An 18,481-nucleotide genomic window follows, 5' to 3' on the forward strand; every position below is an offset into this window, starting at 1 on the left:
TGTTGAACAAGTCCATCTCTGTTGTGAAACAACCTGAGTTTTTTGTTTCGCTTAGCCTAACGTTCTTCAGTTATAAACTTGTAAAATTCAAAATTTATTTTAATTTTATAAAATTTATTTTATAAGAATATTATTATATATATATAATTTAATATTTTTATACATTCATTATTTTCAAAAAAAAATATATAATTAAGTGTAAAATTAATTAAAAAAATACTATTATAAAATATATTTAGAAAATTATTTACATTTTAATAACTTTTTTAATCTACAAATATAAATTCACTTTTTTTTGTGTGTAAAATTATATAAAATTGAAATTGTATAGTCATAAAATTTACTATCATTCATTGGACCTCAAAATTTTTGGGAATTTGTATAATCTATCTGCAATTCAATGACAAACTCAATAATAATAATACTGGCTTTATTTAATTTTGTAGTGCAAAAATAACAATATTAGAATAGTAATTGACCGAACCAAGACTGAAAATAAAATAAATTTAAAATTCTTAATAAACAAACAGGTAAAATAAGAATTTTCAAAATCAATTTTAATAACAAATCTCAAAACATTAAAATACCCTTAAACTAATGATTAAATGTGGCGCCCAGAAAGTTGTTCTGGCGACGGCCCACTGCATAGTCGAAAGAATTTGCTAAAGAAATTAGGACAAGGATGAATCTTGTTACGATGGAACCCCTTGTTTAGTAAAACAAGACTATGCCATAAAAGGAGCAAAAACATAACCCCTCCCCACACAATCACACCAACCACAATCGTGTTAGTAAGAGGTCCCCTGCTTTTCTTCGGGGTCACCACAGTAATAGCGAATGCATAAGTAACCGCCATAGCTGAAATGGTCACCCACATGATCAAAACTAAGAGCCACATCATGAACTTCTTCCTAAATGGCAAGCCAGTGATTAACAACAGAATCGTGCTTAGTGAACCAACAAATCCAATCGTATTGAACCGAAGGAAGAACGGGTAAGAGTCTTCATAGTTGTAGGACATTACGGCCTCCCCTGCCCTATGCAAAGGTGAATTATCTTGCCAAACACCACCAGGAGGACTCACACCAGCTTGAAAAGCCATTGTGGCTATTAGTGAAGCTACCACCATGAGTGAGTCTCGTTTTTGGGTCAGCCATTGTCCCCGATCTAGATGCTTCGATTTTACAGCTCCAGCTTTGCGAAGGAGATTTTCTATATTGTTCATGTCTTCCCCTCGCTTGTTGTTGTAAGCAATGTCTAAAGGAGTATTTCCATTTGCATTTCTTGAAGAGAGATCAACAATCTTATTCTCAATTAAATACTCCACAATCTGAAAAAAGTTTATCAAAAATCAAAATGTTATAGCGCAACTCTGTTTTTAATGACATAGTAGTGATTACTTCCAGCTCAGCTTAAGTTTAGAACAAAGTCTAGCACTAACTTTGGACACTTATGAAGTTTAACAGCATTATTCACTTCAACTTAAGAAGAACTTACATGTTCATGTTCAAGCATGACAGCAAGATGAAGAATGGTGTTTCCTTCAGCGTCCTTACGATTTGCAAACTCGCTACCCTTGATATTTTCGACAAGCCGTTTGAGAGGTTCAAGACGATCGTGCTTGATACAGAGATGCAGAATGGTTTCTCCATGGTTGGTCTTGACTCGAGCCACATGGTGGCTATGAGGAAGCAACACATCCAATACAGCCACATGTCCCTTAGCAGCCGCCACATGAAGAGGCGAACATTGCCTAGAATCAAGAACTTCTGCCAGCTCCAGATCATGAGTTAGAATATTCTTCACATCTTCAACATAACCGTGACTTGCAACCAAGTGGAGAATGCTTTGATCGAAACAACCCAATTTGTATTTATAAAGAAGACTCACATCTTGTGTCCATCTTTGTTTCAATGTGTCAATCTTCCCGTTGGCCACAGCATCCCATAGATCATCTTGGTTAACTCTGCTTGTCGAACCCATTCAACACACTTTGGAGAAAAGCTTAATCCAAAGGAGGGAGTTGAATGTGATTTGTCACTTTTTTTGGTCATTCCATATAAATAAATACTAGAAAAACCCACTTGTGTTTAATGTTTTTCTGGGTTGCTTCAAACAAATATAAAAAAAAAGTATACCAAAGTTGACTAAGTCTGCCAAGGTACAGCGTCACGTGGGATGGTTTGTATTAAAAAAAAGATAAATAAATTTTATTGTTTTTTTATAATTTGTCTGTAGAATATAATGGGAGAAAAAATAATTAGAAATCAAACTTATTATGGTAGTTTGAAAAAATAAATTAATTAAATGCTTAGCTTATTTGTGTGGTGGCTTTATAAAGGTCATCCTTTGTTTATGTTATTATTTTCTTAATATTTTTTTTTAAAATTTAAAAACTTTAATAAAATAAACGTAAAATACATTAAAAATATTGTATCCACATTCCACACTACTTATTAGGTGGAAGTAATGTCTTGATGGCTCTTTTCAATTTTGGTCTCGGCAAGTTGTGGTTCGTTGATGTTGGATTATTTAGGTTTTAAAAAAAATAACTATTACATCACTTATCATTTAATCAAATTATTTAATTTAACAATTAAATATTAAATACTCTCAAACCAACCTTATTTAAAAACTAATTTTAACTCCATAAGCTTAAATAACACAAATTATAAACATAAAAATATAATTTACCCTATTTTCAAATAATATTATTATTTTTAATAATATTAAATTAATATTTTGTATAATTATATTCAAAATAACTTAAGAAAGAAATTAAAACTTAATTAAAGACTAATTATTGTGATAATTAAATTCTAATTAAGGAAATTATTCAAAATTTAAAAAATAATTTTAGGATAAAATATTGTATTTATTTAACCCAAATTAGACTAAAAAAGAGGGTGAAAATATTTAATGGGTATTTAATCATAAATTATGTTTAATTTATGACTTAAGGCAATTGAATAAAAGACCCCAAAATTCCTACAAACAAAAAAAAAATTATGATCATAATTGTTATTATGATTCCAGAAATATTTTTTTGGATTTTTTTTTTTTTTTGTTAAGAAATGAATTTAAAAGGAATTAAAAACAATTTTTAATAACCTCTTAAATAAAATTGGATAATCATGTGTAGTAGAAATTTTGTTAAATCTTTGCAACAGGATTTTGGACCATTAGATGAGTGCCCAGATCTCATTTAACAGCCCAGAACGCGCCAGACCCCGCTACAACCGATCCAACGCGCAACCGCCCACACCAGATCAACTAATGGGACAGACTAACCCCGTTAGTCAACTAGGCTGACTACGAACGGAAACAAACAGAACTCGGCGTCCCGTCACTCAAAACGTTGTTGTTTCCTTCTTCTTCTTCTTCGCTGGGACGTAGGGCTCGCCGGAATCGCGACCTCGCCGACGCGATTCTTCCAAAAGGGACAGCGCACGCTACACGCATCCTTATCCCTTCAAATTCCGGTCATGTACTCCTCTCATTGACGCCTACACTTCTCTCTTATCCTCCAGCCTTATCCTGCCCTAGATAAAGTTGTTAGCTTCTAGATAGAATTTTAGGGATAAGTTTGTCGGATGTTAAAATCGTCTCAAATTACCCCTCCTCAACTAACCTTCTCATACTATAAATATTTCCCCATGGCCTGTAGACCAAACCATCAAACAATCATCCACCAATCACCGGATTTCATCACATGAATCCAAGTTTTGAAGATTCATGCGAACTGTTTTTGTCAAAACCTATTCTGACGGTCCAAACTTCAATACAGGCCCTTGAATAGCTGCCAACACACCCTAGGGGTGTTATCCCACTATTGGTATGCATTCATATCATTTGTATTATGATTTGTGATTGTAAAATTTGAAAAAAAAAATCAAATTTTTTGATCGTGTTCTTAAGCTTTATTATGTGATTTCTTTTTGTTGAGAATCATTATATATATATCATATATAAACTTTTTGTTGAAAGAGAATCGATCAAATCAATCTGAATCAAATTTTTTGAAAATCAATGTTTGAAAACTGATTTTTTTTAATCTTTGTGTTCCTGGTTTAAATCTGGATTTTTTGATCTAGTTAGTTTCTATACATGTTTGTTAACATGTTTGAATAATTTCCAAGCAACTGTAATCATGTTTTGATCATGTTTGATCAAATTAAATATTTAAAAATAAAGCTTGAAAATTGGATATTTGAAATTCTGTGTTCTTGCTTTTAATCCGATTTTTTTTATTCAATTAGTTGTTAGACATGTTTGTTAGCATGTTATGATGAAATCCAATCTGTGTTGCATAGATATTCAAAATATTTTTTTAGAGTATCGGATACGATACGACAATATGCGTATCGAATACAGAAAAACACGTATCGTTGGCTTTTCGTAGGGTTGACCAGTCCGATACGATTTGGATACGTTTTGGGTAAAATTTTTAAAAATAAATTAAATATCAAAATGAATAAAAAGAAGAATTTGAAGGACTTCAATATTTGACCTAACTAAAACATTTTACCTTTTATCCCTCTTTACCGACCTTCAGTTAAACAGTAATATATTTTCTTATTTTTTAATATTCACTGTAATGGATATTATGAAAAATGAATATAGATTTTTTATTTATTTATTTTAATATAGAAATTTATATAAATATTATATATATAATTGGAGTATTTTAAACGTATCATATTTTATATTTTCAAAATTTGCCGTATTCCCGTATTCGTATCCGTGCAACATAGATTTCATGTAACTATTTCATCAATTTGATCATGTTTGATCAAATCTTGTTTTTGAAAATTTTTGAATTTTGATTCAATCTTCAAAAACTAATTTAATGATGTTCTTGTTTTAGTTTAGTTCAACTACATTTATCATTTCAAAGCTAATGGAACAAAAATTAGACATTGAAACGACATAATTTAAAAGATTCAAAAATTTGACCTAGAAATGGTGTTTTAAAATTGATCCTTGTAAAGATTTCAAAATTGTGATTTATGTTAGGGCTTTTGTTCTTCATGATCATATGAACTTACTATAGCTTACGGATCATAATTCCATGATTACAATCAAAAGTTATGTACTTCTGAAATTTTGGACCAAAATAAGAACACTCGGTCCTAAAGTTTTAGCCTGGGACCAAGAAAATGAACCTCAGGTCAAAACCCAGGACTGAGAAAACGCACCCAGAACCGAGGATTCTAGGACCGAGTTTTCTGACCCATGATCGACGTTCTTCAGCTAGGACTAGGACCGATGTTCTTCTGCTAAGACCGGGGACTAGGACCGATGTCCTTCAATTAGGACTGAGTTTTCTAATCCTATTATCGAGGACTTGGACCAAGTTTTCTAACTTTAGGACCGAGCCCTCACTTAGCCTAGGACCGATAAACCTAACCCTAGGACCTAGCCCTCGCTTTGCCTAGGACCGATAAACTTAACCATAGAACCGAGCCCTATGGCGTTAATTTCTTTGAGAAGACGACGACAATGATAGTTATTATAGTTAACTAGGAAGATCCTCGTGCGATTCACACAGATAAAATTATATTATTAAAACGTCCCACGTTCATTAAATTTGGTGTTGAATTTAAAATATAAAATGTTATTAGCCTAGTTGGTTAAAAAGTTGTATTTGTTTTGTTAGGTTGCGAGTTTGAAACATATCTATAGCATTTTTAATTTTATTTTTAACCGTTTTAAGTTTATGCGCGGATCAACTCAGAATCCGACCCAAATATCCATTTACTCTCACATATATATTCAGGTTAACCACAGTTCTCGACCCGACAATCCGGACACTTTCAAAATTAAGCATTATATATATATATATATATATATATATATATATATATATATATATATATATATATATATATATATATATATATATATATTTCGCGACTCCGTAGATATAAACTACAAACAAACCGACTGTAAATGTAGGAGAGACAAAAATAAAAAATAAAAATGCACAAAAATGCACAACAATTGACATTGCTGAAGTGGATGAAATCTTAAAATAAAGAATTTAACATTGTTAATAAAAAAATAAATCAAAGTGAGAATTTTGATAGAGTAAAAATATGTTAGGTTTACTTTTAAAATATGGATTTTATATGTAATTTTAGTAACAATTAAGAAAAAAAAAATGTGTATATCAAATGACTGAGATGTGACAAACATTTAACTCCAAATCTATAATTAATTTATAAAATTTGAAAAGGTCGTATAGTATTCTTCCACTTTAATATTTGGTGGAAATCTCGTACACCTCACAATTTGATTATTATATAAAATAAATATATTTAATTTATTTTTGTATTTTAGTCTATGTGTCCCACTTCCAACTCATTTGGTTCAATTATTTGAAAGATAATAATTAAAGTTAATATTCAATTAAGTTTGTTTCCTATTTCAAATTTCAACTCATTGATTAACGTCACCACGTTTACGTCACCTCATTTAAAAACCCTCATTTAAAAACATTTAAATTTCAACGCTGTTTAATCAGATTTTGTTTTCAAACGTTTTTTTTAATACAACACTTATATCTTAATTCTCATTAGAATTATAAATTTTATTCATTTAATAAAATAATCATATTATTTAGATCTACCTTTACACAACAATTTAATAATAGATAGCCAAAATAAGTGTGACCATCCTTATTATAATTCATAAATACATTAATTTAAAATATATATTCTATTATTCTTAGTTCTCCTATAACGAAATGTGTGAAGAATGGTTAATATTCAGATGAAGGTTAAAGTCGGATTTTTTCAAGATTTTCATAATTCATACTCCCTTATTTTTTTATATTAATTTTGTACTTTGTTTTGATGTTTTATTTTTTTGGTGCGTTAAATATGATTTTTTATTTGTTGTAATTTTTTTGTTGAAGTGTTCCTTGCTATTGCGGGCGGGTTTTTTTAAATTCCGGGTAAACGGGTCAGAGTTTTTTGTTATGAAAACGGGTTATAGTATAAATACATTTTTTGGGTATTTTCTCATAACACAATAATGTTGAGAGAGAGTGAATTACAGATCTATGGTTTTCTGGTTTCCTTCTTCTTCTTGTATTTTGGCTGATCTAGAGAGAAAGATTGTGGGAGCTTTTGATTGTGAAGTATTCCAATCATTCCTAGTGTAATCAGTTCTTTTCATTTGAGAGCAGGGCATGTAAGTTTCTACAATTGACAATTCTTTGATTTAGTGAAACTTATCCCTCCCGTGGACCTATGTCGATTTTGACCGAACCACGTATATTGTGTTGTCGTTTATTGCTTTGTGCTATTTCAGTCTTTATAATCTGTTTGTCGTCATAGACGATTTGGAAACTGATTTGTTACAAGTTTGATTTCGAAGAAGATCCATAATTTTGCTGTTGCAAAATCCAACATTTTTGTCAAAATTAAAATTGTATTTGATTTGATTTTATCATAAAGGATATGCTCTTCACCAACCATTATGAAAAATAAAAATAAAATTCTCACTTTTTAATCGAAAAAAAGTTATACTTAATAATATTTTAAAAAGTTTGAACATTTTTTTTTATTAAGAACAATTCAAGAGTTTCTCACAAAAGACCCATTCTTTACATTTGTGTAAAAATTTTTCCACATATGGTTAAGATGTGAATAATCTTAACTAATTTATATCTTACTATAGATCATACTAACTTGGGTGTAGACAAGAGATCCTCTAGTTGAGGGTCACAATAGTTACAATAGTTACGGAGAATATGATCACAACTAAGAGCGACTTATCTTGAAGAGTGGTTAAAATGAATCTTCTCATTCTCATTTATAATTATTTTGTGTTTGTCATTATCCACTTTAATTCTTATCTAGCTTTTGATATTAAATTGTTAAAATGTTATCTTATGTTCTTATTTTAAGGAGAATCTTATCAATTAAAAGCTAATATATATGAATGTCAAGGGTACGTAATATTTAAGACCTCAAATCAATTACAAAATATAGTTTATACTTGTTCAATTTCTCTTACTAAACTATATCATATTACAGTTCAGTCCTCTCAACTCTTTGTGTGCCTATATATGTTGTGAAATAATCAAAATATTCTAGATGTTATATTATTAAAACTAAGTTGGTTTAAAAAAAAAAATCAGAATCATGATCCGTTCATTTTCTTGTTCCGTCATTCTTCGTTACGTTAGTATCCCAAATTATTTTTTCCCGCTCAATCATTTCATCTGTCATAATCGTTTCACATCAGCAATTCTCAACTCTTCCAATTTCACCATTTTATTATAATTTACGATTTCTCTCTCTAGACCATTCATTATTTCTTTGTCGGAAACAAGCTCAGTAGATTGTCGAAACTTCACGATTTTTTGTGGAAACAAGCTGTGTTGCTCTCGAAAATGGTACGCTTTATGCTTTTGAGAAATAACAAGGTTATGTTTCGTTGGTTTGAAATGTTATATGTTTTCTTTGGAGAACTAACAAGGTTCTGTTTTGTTAATATTCAGGAAACAGACAACGACGTCAATAATAATGATGGGAGGTAACATATTTCATTAATCGTGTAAATCAACTTAGTGTAAAGCGCGTTTTACACGTTTGTTGTTGTAAAACAGCTTAATGTAAATCGCTTTACACGATAGCTATAGTAAAACATCAAACACTTGAATGCCGTTGTAGGGAGTAATTTTATATTTTGTGCGTCAAATTCCTCAACAATTTATACAGCACAGTCGTGAGATATGAACCATTGTCGTTCAAAACACTTGAATGCCTCGGGAGTGTAAATATTATTTGCATCATTTAAGAGTTCAATTGGGTAGGACAAACATGACACACTAGTAGTTGATTTAAAATAAGCTTTTAACTCTTCATATCTACGATAATCAATGAGTCTTTTAAAGTGTTAAAAAATTCTAACAACTTATTTTTATAGGATACATACCTTTTCAAAACAATGTTCATGCTTTCACTTCTTTGGGTTGTAGTCATATCTGCATAAAACATATATCATTCTGTTAGGGTCTAAAATCAAGGCCTCGGTCCTAGAATAAATTCCAGCAACCTTTCTCGGCACCCGGTCTCGGTCCTATGGTGCACATGGGCCAGATTTCTGTTTTGTTGTTTTATTATTTTGTTTTGCTTTCTTTTTCTACTTTACAAAACGAATTCTGTTATTTTCTAGTTATTATTGTAACCGAATATTTTGGGGCAAGACATCACCTATATAAGGCTGATCTTTCTTCCCCAAGGACCATGAATAGAATGATGAAGATATGACTTCGCCCCTATTCGTCTATTATTATTATTATGGACTGTTTGGTATAGACCAACAGTAATTCTCTTCGCACCCTTGATTCTTCTATCCCTTCCCCCCAAATTCTCTATCGAAAACCTTCCGCTGCCCTTTGATTGTAGAATTTCACCGGTCTTATAGATCAAGAACGTGATTCTTGAACCCAAAACACACCTTACGAAACAAGTCGTAACATTCTTGGTATCAGAGCAAGACGATTCTCAAATGAAAGAAACCAAATAGCAGCAAAGATGGATGATCTTAAGACCCTACTCGAAGGGCTGACCCAACAATATGCCTCCATGAATGCTGTCCTGCAACAAAATATGACCGAACAGGCTGCCTTGCACAATGCTTTTCAGCAAAATATGGACAGAAAGTATGCTGCTGGAAAAAGCTTGACAGCCATTGAAAAAGGTGCGTTTAATAATGGCCAAGATCCCCGCACCCGACCCCATGTTATTGCTTCTTGCTACCTTCCTCCTCCAACCCGGCTCACAAATATTGATATTCCTGAATTTGATGGGACTGATTTGGAGGGATGACTCTTATTTGCCGAGCAAATATTTAGGGAGAGCAAGACGAATGATGCCACAAAGCTGGACATTGTCCGCACTCACTTCTCAAAAGAGGCAAGAACGTGGCATGAATCATATTTGCGGAATCGCAACCATATGGAAGCATTGACGTGGCATAAATTCAAGAAAGATCTCTTGCTGCGATTCGGTCGCAGACCCTTGTACAGCGTCAAACCGCCGCTTCTGCCCACGCCTTGCATTGTTAACACGGTCTGGCCGAGCACAAACCAGATGACCGATCCCAAGGAAGACCGGCGCTACACTTGCAATGATAATTGGGAGCCCAATCATAGGTGCAAATCCAGATTGTTCATGGCCCCGACTGATCATCAAGAAGTCCAAGAAAGCGTTCAAGAACCCGTCCAAGAATCAGATTTTTATGACCCACCTTTGGTGCTTGAGACAAGGGACGAACGTGTCATTATCTTGCACACATTCTCGGTCCAGCAAGGTGCCCCTCGGTCGCGGGTCAACATAATACAAGGCAGCCAGCTAGAAAAGGCCTTTGAAAATCATAATGTTGCTGCCACGGTACAAATAAACAGCAAGAACGAATGCCAAAGTGTTTCACTTGTTTTAGAAGACGTTGCTGAAAATTTCCAAAAAATAATCAAAGGGCTAACCCAGCAACCCAACAACCGAACACCAGCCAGGAAGGTAGTCGGAAAACATGGCTATGTTGTTGCGCATGTGTTGCTGGTCTGGATAAAGGATTGGGCTTGGTTATTTGAAGACATTCTAGAGTATGCCTGGAAGAAAGATGACCCTTTTGCTGCACTTGGCGTGCTGGGCCGAAGGAAGGACTGGTCTTTTTCGTCGAGGGCGACGAATTTCGAAGGGGGAGATAATGTTAGGGTCTAAAATCAAGGCCTCGGTCCTAGAATAAATTCCAGCAACCTTTCTCGGCACCCGGTCTCGGTCCTATGGTGCACATGGGCCAGATTTCTGTTTTGTTGTTTTATTATTTTGTTTTGCTTTCTTTTTCTACTTTACAAACCGAATTCTGTTATTTTCTAGTTATTATTGTAACCGAATATTTTGGGGCAAGACATCACCTATATAAGGCTGATCTTTCTTCCCCAAGGACCCATGAATAGAATGATGAAGATATGACTTCGCCCCTATTCGTCTATTATTATTATTATGGACTGTTTGGTATAGACCAACAGTAATTCTCTTCGCACCCTTGATTCTTCTATCCCTTCCCCCCAAATTCTCTATCAAAAACTTTCCGCTGCCCTTTGATTGTAGAATTTCACCGGTCTTATAGATCAAGAACGTGATTCTTGAACCCAAAACACACCTTACGAAACAAGTCGTAACACATTCATATGCTAAAGACATTTTTTTTAAATACAAAACATACACCTCAACCAATCATTGTCTTCAACTGCATATTTTGTCAGTATTTGATTCCAGGCTTCAAGAAAAATCTTCCTCTTCATCAAAATCATATATACATGAAGCAAAATCTTTGGAAAACTCTCTAAACTCATGTAAGACTTCGCTTAAATGTATGTCTGTATTTTTATAAATGTGTCAAATACATAAACAGTGATTTGTTTCGGGCCATTTTGATGCCAATGTCTTTGTCATTATCGCATCTTGATTGGTAAGAATAGTTGTCGTTTTTTTTTGCAAACATAGTTGTAGTAAAGGTCTCAAACAACCATTCAAAAGTCAAAAAAGTTTCATCATATAATAAAGCAGCACCAAAAATAATAGATTGATTGTGATGATTAACACCTATAAACAACGCAATTGGACGACCTTCATTATTTTTCATATAAGTCGTGTCAAAATAAACATCTCTAAAGTATCAATAATCAACTCACATATTAGCATCAGACAAAAAATATTGGTTATTAAATCGTCGACATCAAATTGAATAGCATGATAAAAATTGGGATCATAAAATTCTAACACACCCTGTATCCTCAATCATACAATATTTTGTTCTTTGGATCGCTAGTAGTTTTTGTAATCTTTAGAAATAAAATATAAATTGTCCCTCCCACTAACTTGTTTTGTCATAAGAACATGTGTTTCCTTTGGAGGGATTCTCACATTAGATGCCATCTCAATTTGTAAAATTATAGATGTAGATATATTTATATGACATTTATAAAGGTGAGATTTTATTAGACTTGTAAAAGAATGTTTATGCTCACTAACAAAGTCCATTACTTTAAACACTTCATTTTCTCCTCCCTTTATCCTCATTTTAGCCTCACAACTAAATCTTGTTTTAGGACGACTATATTTGACATAAACATCGCTTTAATCTTTTCCCCTTTGAACTTGTGCACTATAACAAAATACTCTATCTAGTATTAAACATAATTTATCATTGTGTTTTGAACTGTGTCTTATCCAAAATCTAATTATTTAGCGCGTGCTAAATACAATTCATAGGCATCTTCTTCTTTCTCAAATTCCCTACTCATATGAGGTATAAATTCTTCTGCAATACATAGGGGGTAGTAGTTTCCAAATTCTTACCAGTTTGATCAAAAATTAATTGACGACGACAACTCGTAAATTCATTCTCAATTCTAGATCATGAAAAATATTTGTTGGTGAACATCTTATATAATTTTTTTTTTTGAAAGTGATCCTTTTTGTTGGGTATTGGTTGACCCAACATTGTGGCCTAATCTCTAGTAACCCGCTTACTAGACTTGACCTAATAATATAAATAGATATTACTCTCTTGGTGGAGGCAGATGTCAAACTCCTTTGTGGTGTTTGGAGACTAGATAAAAGGTTGATGCCTTTGGTGAGGTAGTGGTGCAACGAAATCGATAAACAAGAGGAACTGAGCCAAACTTCAATCGCATTCACACCCAACAGTGGTATCAGAGCTAGGGTTTAGAGTTTGTAATTGAAGTTTAAGATTGGGTTGGAGGATATAAGTTATCTTCACCAATAAGTGTAGATATGTCTTCTGTTTTTCTGTAATCCTCTTGCTTTTATTCTCTACTTTTGCTACTACTAGAGGAAGAAGAAAGTCATCGCCGCCTTTGGAGAAGAAGTCGTTGCTGTCTTGTTCAACCATTGTCGGTGTCGCGTTTTTCGCGATCACTAAAAATCAAAACCACCACCGCACCGTTAATGAGCAGACGAAGCAGCAAATCCCCGAGCGGGGTGGGTAAGTCGAAACTTTATTTGAGTTTTGTAAGGTATCATAGCTTGAACCCTCCTATTAATTTCTACCAATTGATTGTTGACTGTTTTTAATTTGTTTGATAGCATGTCTGGTGTTAATCAATATGGTATGGTTCCTTTTGACGGAAAAACTAATTTTAGCATTTGGAAACAAAAATTATATGTGTTTTGATTAAAAAAAATGCTTTAAAACTGTTAGTTAGGTTTATGCTGTTGCTGATACCGTTGAGAAAAATAGTGAAATGAATGAAAATGCTTATGCCTCTATATATAGTTGAATTTATCTGATTTTGTGATGAAAAAAATTGGTAATTTAGAGTGTGCAAAAACCTTATGGGATAAATTGTTTGAACTTTATATTGAAACTTCTCTGCCTAATAAAATGTTTTTAGTTGAAAAGCTTTTCAAATTTAGATTGGATATGTCCAAGGACATTGAAGATAATCTGGATGTTTTCACTAAACTTATTTCTAATATTAAGTTGTGTGGTGATAAGAACATTGATGAGTATGCCTCCATTATCTTGTTGAATGTTATTCTTGATTCTTTTAATGATGTGAAGTATGCCATTAAGTATGATAGAGACAGTGTCACTCTTGATATTGTTGTCAATGGTCTTAAGAGTAAGGAGTTAGATTTGAGACACTTTGAGAGGGGTAAACAGTCTGGTGGGGAAGTCATGCATGTGAGGGGTAGATCTCAGGGTAGGTCGAGTGCCCAAAATAATGTCAGTAATGAGAGTTCTGGTATGAAATCTCATCCTTCTAGTAAAAGCAGATCTAAGTCTAGGTCTAGTGCTAGAAAATGTTATAATTGTCACGAGTCTGGTCATTTTATCAAGGACTGTCCTAAGCCTAAGAGAAATCAGCATGTTGAAAATGCTAATGTGGATATTTGTGAGGGAAATATGGGTGATATTTTTATGATTAATAATTTATATGATTATGCTTGAACTCTATGGTATCTGATTCTTTGTGCAAATCTGATTGTCTAGTTGACTCTGGTTGAACTTCCCATGTGACTTCATTTAGAGATTTTTTTAACTATAAAGAGATTTAACATGGTTTTGTGTCTATGGAAAATTCGAAAAATTGTATTGTGTTAGGAATAGGTGATGTATGCATAACTCTATGGTTCTGTGTTTACTTTGAAGAATGTGAGACATGTTCCTAATTTGCGTTATAATTTGTTGTCTTGTGCATATCTTGAGAATGATGGTTTAGAGGGGAAGTGGGGGAAATGTGTTATGAAAATTTTACGTGGGTCTCTTGTTATCTTTACTGCTAGAAAGATGAACAATTTGTATGTGTGTCATGCTGAGACTGCTTGTGACTCTATGAACTCTGTGATTGGTGATAAATATGTTCTTTGGCATAATAGATTAGGTCAAAAAAGTAACAAAGGTCTAGAAATTTTGCATAAAGGTGGTCACTTTGGTATTGATAAATTGTCCCCCATCCCCTTCTATGAAACATGTGTGCTAGGAAAACAGCATAAGGTGAGTTTTCCCATCACCTCATACTCAAACGTGTCTAAGTGTACTGATATCCTTGAATATTTTTATATTGATGTGTGGGGTCCCTCTAGTGTTGTTACACATGGGGAAACTAATATTTTATGTCCATCATTGATGATTATTCTAGGAAAATTTGGGTGTTACTTTTGAAACATAAGTCTGATGTTTTTGAAAAGCTTAAGGAGTGGAAGATTTTGATTGAAAATCAAAACAGGTAACAGAATCAAAACTCTTAGGACAAATAATGGTCTTGAATTATGTAATAAACAGATGAATGATTTATGTGTTACCTGGGGTATTAAAAGACATAGGTCTGTGTCGTACACACCATAGTAGAATGGTGTTGCTGAGAGAATGAATAGGACACTTCTAGAGAGGGTGAGAGCTATGTTAGCATCATCTGGGTTGTCTAAAAAGTTTTTGGGGGATGTTTTACATATTGTTGCTTATTTAATAAATAGGTCCCCTAGTGTTTCCTTATGAGGGAAATGTCCTGAATCTGTGTTCTTAGGTAAATCTCTTGATTTGAGCAACTTGAAAGTTTTTGGTTGTGTTGGCTATGTGCATTAGAAGATTGACAAGTTGGAGCCTAGGTCCAAAAAATGTGTGTTCTTAGGCTACCCTGAAGGGGTAAAAGGTTATAGACTTTGGGATAGGAGTGAACATGGGCTTAGGATTGTGATAAGTAGCGATGTTGTCTTTAATAAAAATGATTTTCCTTGCTTGTCTATGTCCCCCACTCCTGTTAATGATGCTCCTAATAAGGTGGAGCATGTGTCTGTAGTTTTTATCAACCTGTTGAACGTCATGTGAATGTTCTCAATGAGGTGGAGCATGATAATGTGCAAGATATTGATGATTTGCATGATTCAAATGTTTTGTCTAATTCACATGATTTGAATGATGATTTGAATTATTCAAATGTGTTGTCTGATTCACATGATTTATCTGATGAATTGCATGACTATCAACTTGCTAGGGATAGAAGTAGAAGAACTGTTAGAATGCCTGCTAAATTTAGGGATGATAATTTGAATAATTGTAATATGTATGAATTGTTTTTAACATGTTTGAATCCCTAGAATGTAATGAGCCTAGCTCTTACAAAGAAGTTTGAGGTCTAAGTTTTCTACTGAATGGATTGTTTTTATGAATGAGATGAATTCCTTAAGAATCAATGATACTTGGAAACTTGTTCATAAACCTCATAATTGCTCCTTAGTGGATTGTAAGTGGTTATATAAGGTGAATCAAGAGTTTGAAAAAGTTAGATTCAAGGCTAGGTTAGTAGCCAAAGGATTTACTCAAAATGAGGGAATAGATTATGCTGAAATTTTTGCTCATGTTGTCAAATTCACTACTGTTAGAATTATGCTTGCTTTAATTGCTCACTTTGATTGGGAATTGAAGCAAATGGATGTTACTACTGCTTTCTTACATGGTGAACTTGATAAAAATATTTATATGCATCAACCTGAGGGGTTTGTTGACCCCAAGTTGCCTGATCATGTTTGTTTGTTAAAAAAACCTTGTATGATTTTAAACAATCTCTTAGGAAATGGAATATTAAGTTCGATAAGTGCATGCAATCTTTGATGTTTAAAAGAAGATCTTCTGATCATTGCCTTTACTTCAAGAATATAGACTTTGTGCATGTATTTCTTTTATTGTATGTGGATGACATGTTGATTGTTAGCTCATGTTTGAAGTCTGTTATGCATGTTCAAAAATCACTTTGTGAAAATTTTGACATGAAAGATTTAGGTGATGCTAAGAAGATTTTGGGCATGAATATCATTAGAGATAGAACATAATTTTCTCTTGTGTTGAATCAAAGTGCATATGTTGCTAAAATTTTGAGTAAATTTTCTATAATTATGCTAAATCTGTGAATGTGCCTCTTGCTTCCCACTTTGTGTTAAGTAAGGATCAATCTCTTAAGACTGAAACTAAAATAATTGAAATGAAGAATGTGCCTTATTCCAATTCTATAGGATCTGTTATGTATCTCATGATTAGTATTAGGCCTGATATTGCATATACAGTTAGTTGCTTGAGTAGATTTATGTCTAACTCTAGTATGCATCATTGGAATGCTTTGAAATGGCTTTTGAGATATTTAAACACCACTGTTGATGTTGGTTTGGCTTTCTCTAAGTGTTTTGTAGGTACTAAGTTGGTTGGTTATGAGGATTCCAATTATGCTAATGATAGGGATAATAGAAAGTCTACTACTTCCTATGTGTTTACTTTGTGTGGCTCTTGTATAAGTTGTAAGTCTCAACTTCAACCCATTGTTCACTAGTAAAAAATGTGTTTTTAACGGCGAAATTTTACGGCGGTATTTAAAACCGTAGTTAATACCTTGTTTTTAACTGTGGTATATAAAACCGCCTTTAAAAGTCTTATATTTAACTACGGTATATAAAACCGCATTTAAAAGTCTTACATTTAACTGTGGTATATAAAAATCGTAGTTAAAAGTCTTATCTTTAACTGCGGGTTTTTATACCGTAGTTAAAGTCTTATCTCTAACTATGGTTTTTGTTTTTTATACCTCAGTTAAAAATCTTACGTTTAATTGCGTTATATAGATCCACATTTAAAAGTCTTATATTATTATAAATCATAAAAAAAAATAATAAATTTTTATTTTTATTTTTTTTTAAAATTAATTGAGATAAGTTTCAAAAGAGAATATTAGATAAGTTAATTAAAATATATATACTTGTAAAATATTATTTTATCAGTTCAATAAACATATCTTACATGAATTAACAATGAAATAATAAAATATTATATTGAGACTTCATATTTATATATAGTTTTATATCCTATCCACTTGATTTAGTTTATAAATAATTCTAAAAATAATATTAAATCTTATTAATATTTTTCTCTCTCATCATTAATGACTTATTAAATAATAGACTAATTTATTATTAATTACTTTTATAAAATAATATATATATATATATTAAGATAAAATATTTATTATTTTTTAACCTTTATAATTTAGTATGCACTATTATATTTTTTAATTCAAATAAATTTTAAAAATATAGAAAACTAGTTTTTTTTATTTACATTATTAAAATGTTTAATGAAGATTTGATATTCTCAAGACTATTTTTTTTATAATTAATGGAGATAAATTGTTATCAAATATTTATTTAGAATTTTTGTTGTATTATTTTTTAAACTTATATTCTAATTAAATTCATAAAATAATGTAATATATATATATATATATATATTAACAAATATTAAGACTTTTAAACAGTAATGCAGTTACAAGTATGTGCTAGTATATTTATTAATAAAAATAAAATATTGAAAATATATTATATATATATATATTATATACGATGAAAGAGAATGATTTGAAGTTGAAAAAATGAAAGAATGTAAGGAAATAAAAAATAGAAGAGAGAAAGTTGTTTAATTTTTTCAACCAATTAACTCGTCATTCCCTTCCCTAAGTTCCCTCTAATCTTCTCTCATATGTATATATAATTTTTTTTTATAAAAGTAAGTTAAAAATAAATATTAATTTAATTTTAAAAAGCTAAATAGGATTATTTCTGTGCATTATTTTAGAAATTTAATTTAAATATAAGTTTAAAGAAGTTTACTTTGTCAATAATTATATATAATTATAAATTAAAATATTAACCTATTATATCGATTAAATTTAAATTAAATTTAGTTTCATAATTTTATATATATTTAGTTTATAAATAATACTAAAAATAATATTAAATCTTATTAATATTTTTTTCTTTCACTAATTTAATTTAATAGACTAATTCATCACTAATTATTTTATAAAATAAAATTCAAAATAATAAACAAATCTAGTTTATAAGTTTATATTTATATATAACAAATGTCTTATACAAAGTAATTTGTTAGGTGA

General features: G+C 31.6%; 1 protein-coding gene across 1 annotated transcript; it reads right to left on the bottom strand.

The window, feature by feature from the left end:
• Positions 1 to 413: 413 nt before the first annotated feature.
• On the bottom strand, positions 414 to 2,078 carry LOC124942675 (ankyrin repeat-containing protein ITN1-like). Its single transcript, XM_047483222.1, has 2 exons — positions 1,498 to 2,078; positions 414 to 1,330 (listed from the first exon to the last, which is right to left on the bottom strand). The coding sequence occupies exons 1-2, from the start codon at positions 1,981 to 1,983 to the stop codon at positions 602 to 604; spliced, it is 1,215 nt and encodes a 404-aa protein (XP_047339178.1). The 5' UTR covers positions 1,984 to 2,078; the 3' UTR covers positions 414 to 601.
• Between the last annotated feature and the right edge of the window lie 16,403 nt (positions 2,079 to 18,481).

The sequence above is a fragment of the Impatiens glandulifera genome, chromosome 6 (genome assembly GCF_907164915.1).
Source record: "Impatiens glandulifera chromosome 6, dImpGla2.1, whole genome shotgun sequence".
Lineage (NCBI taxonomy): Eukaryota > Viridiplantae > Streptophyta > Magnoliopsida > Ericales > Balsaminaceae > Impatiens > Impatiens glandulifera.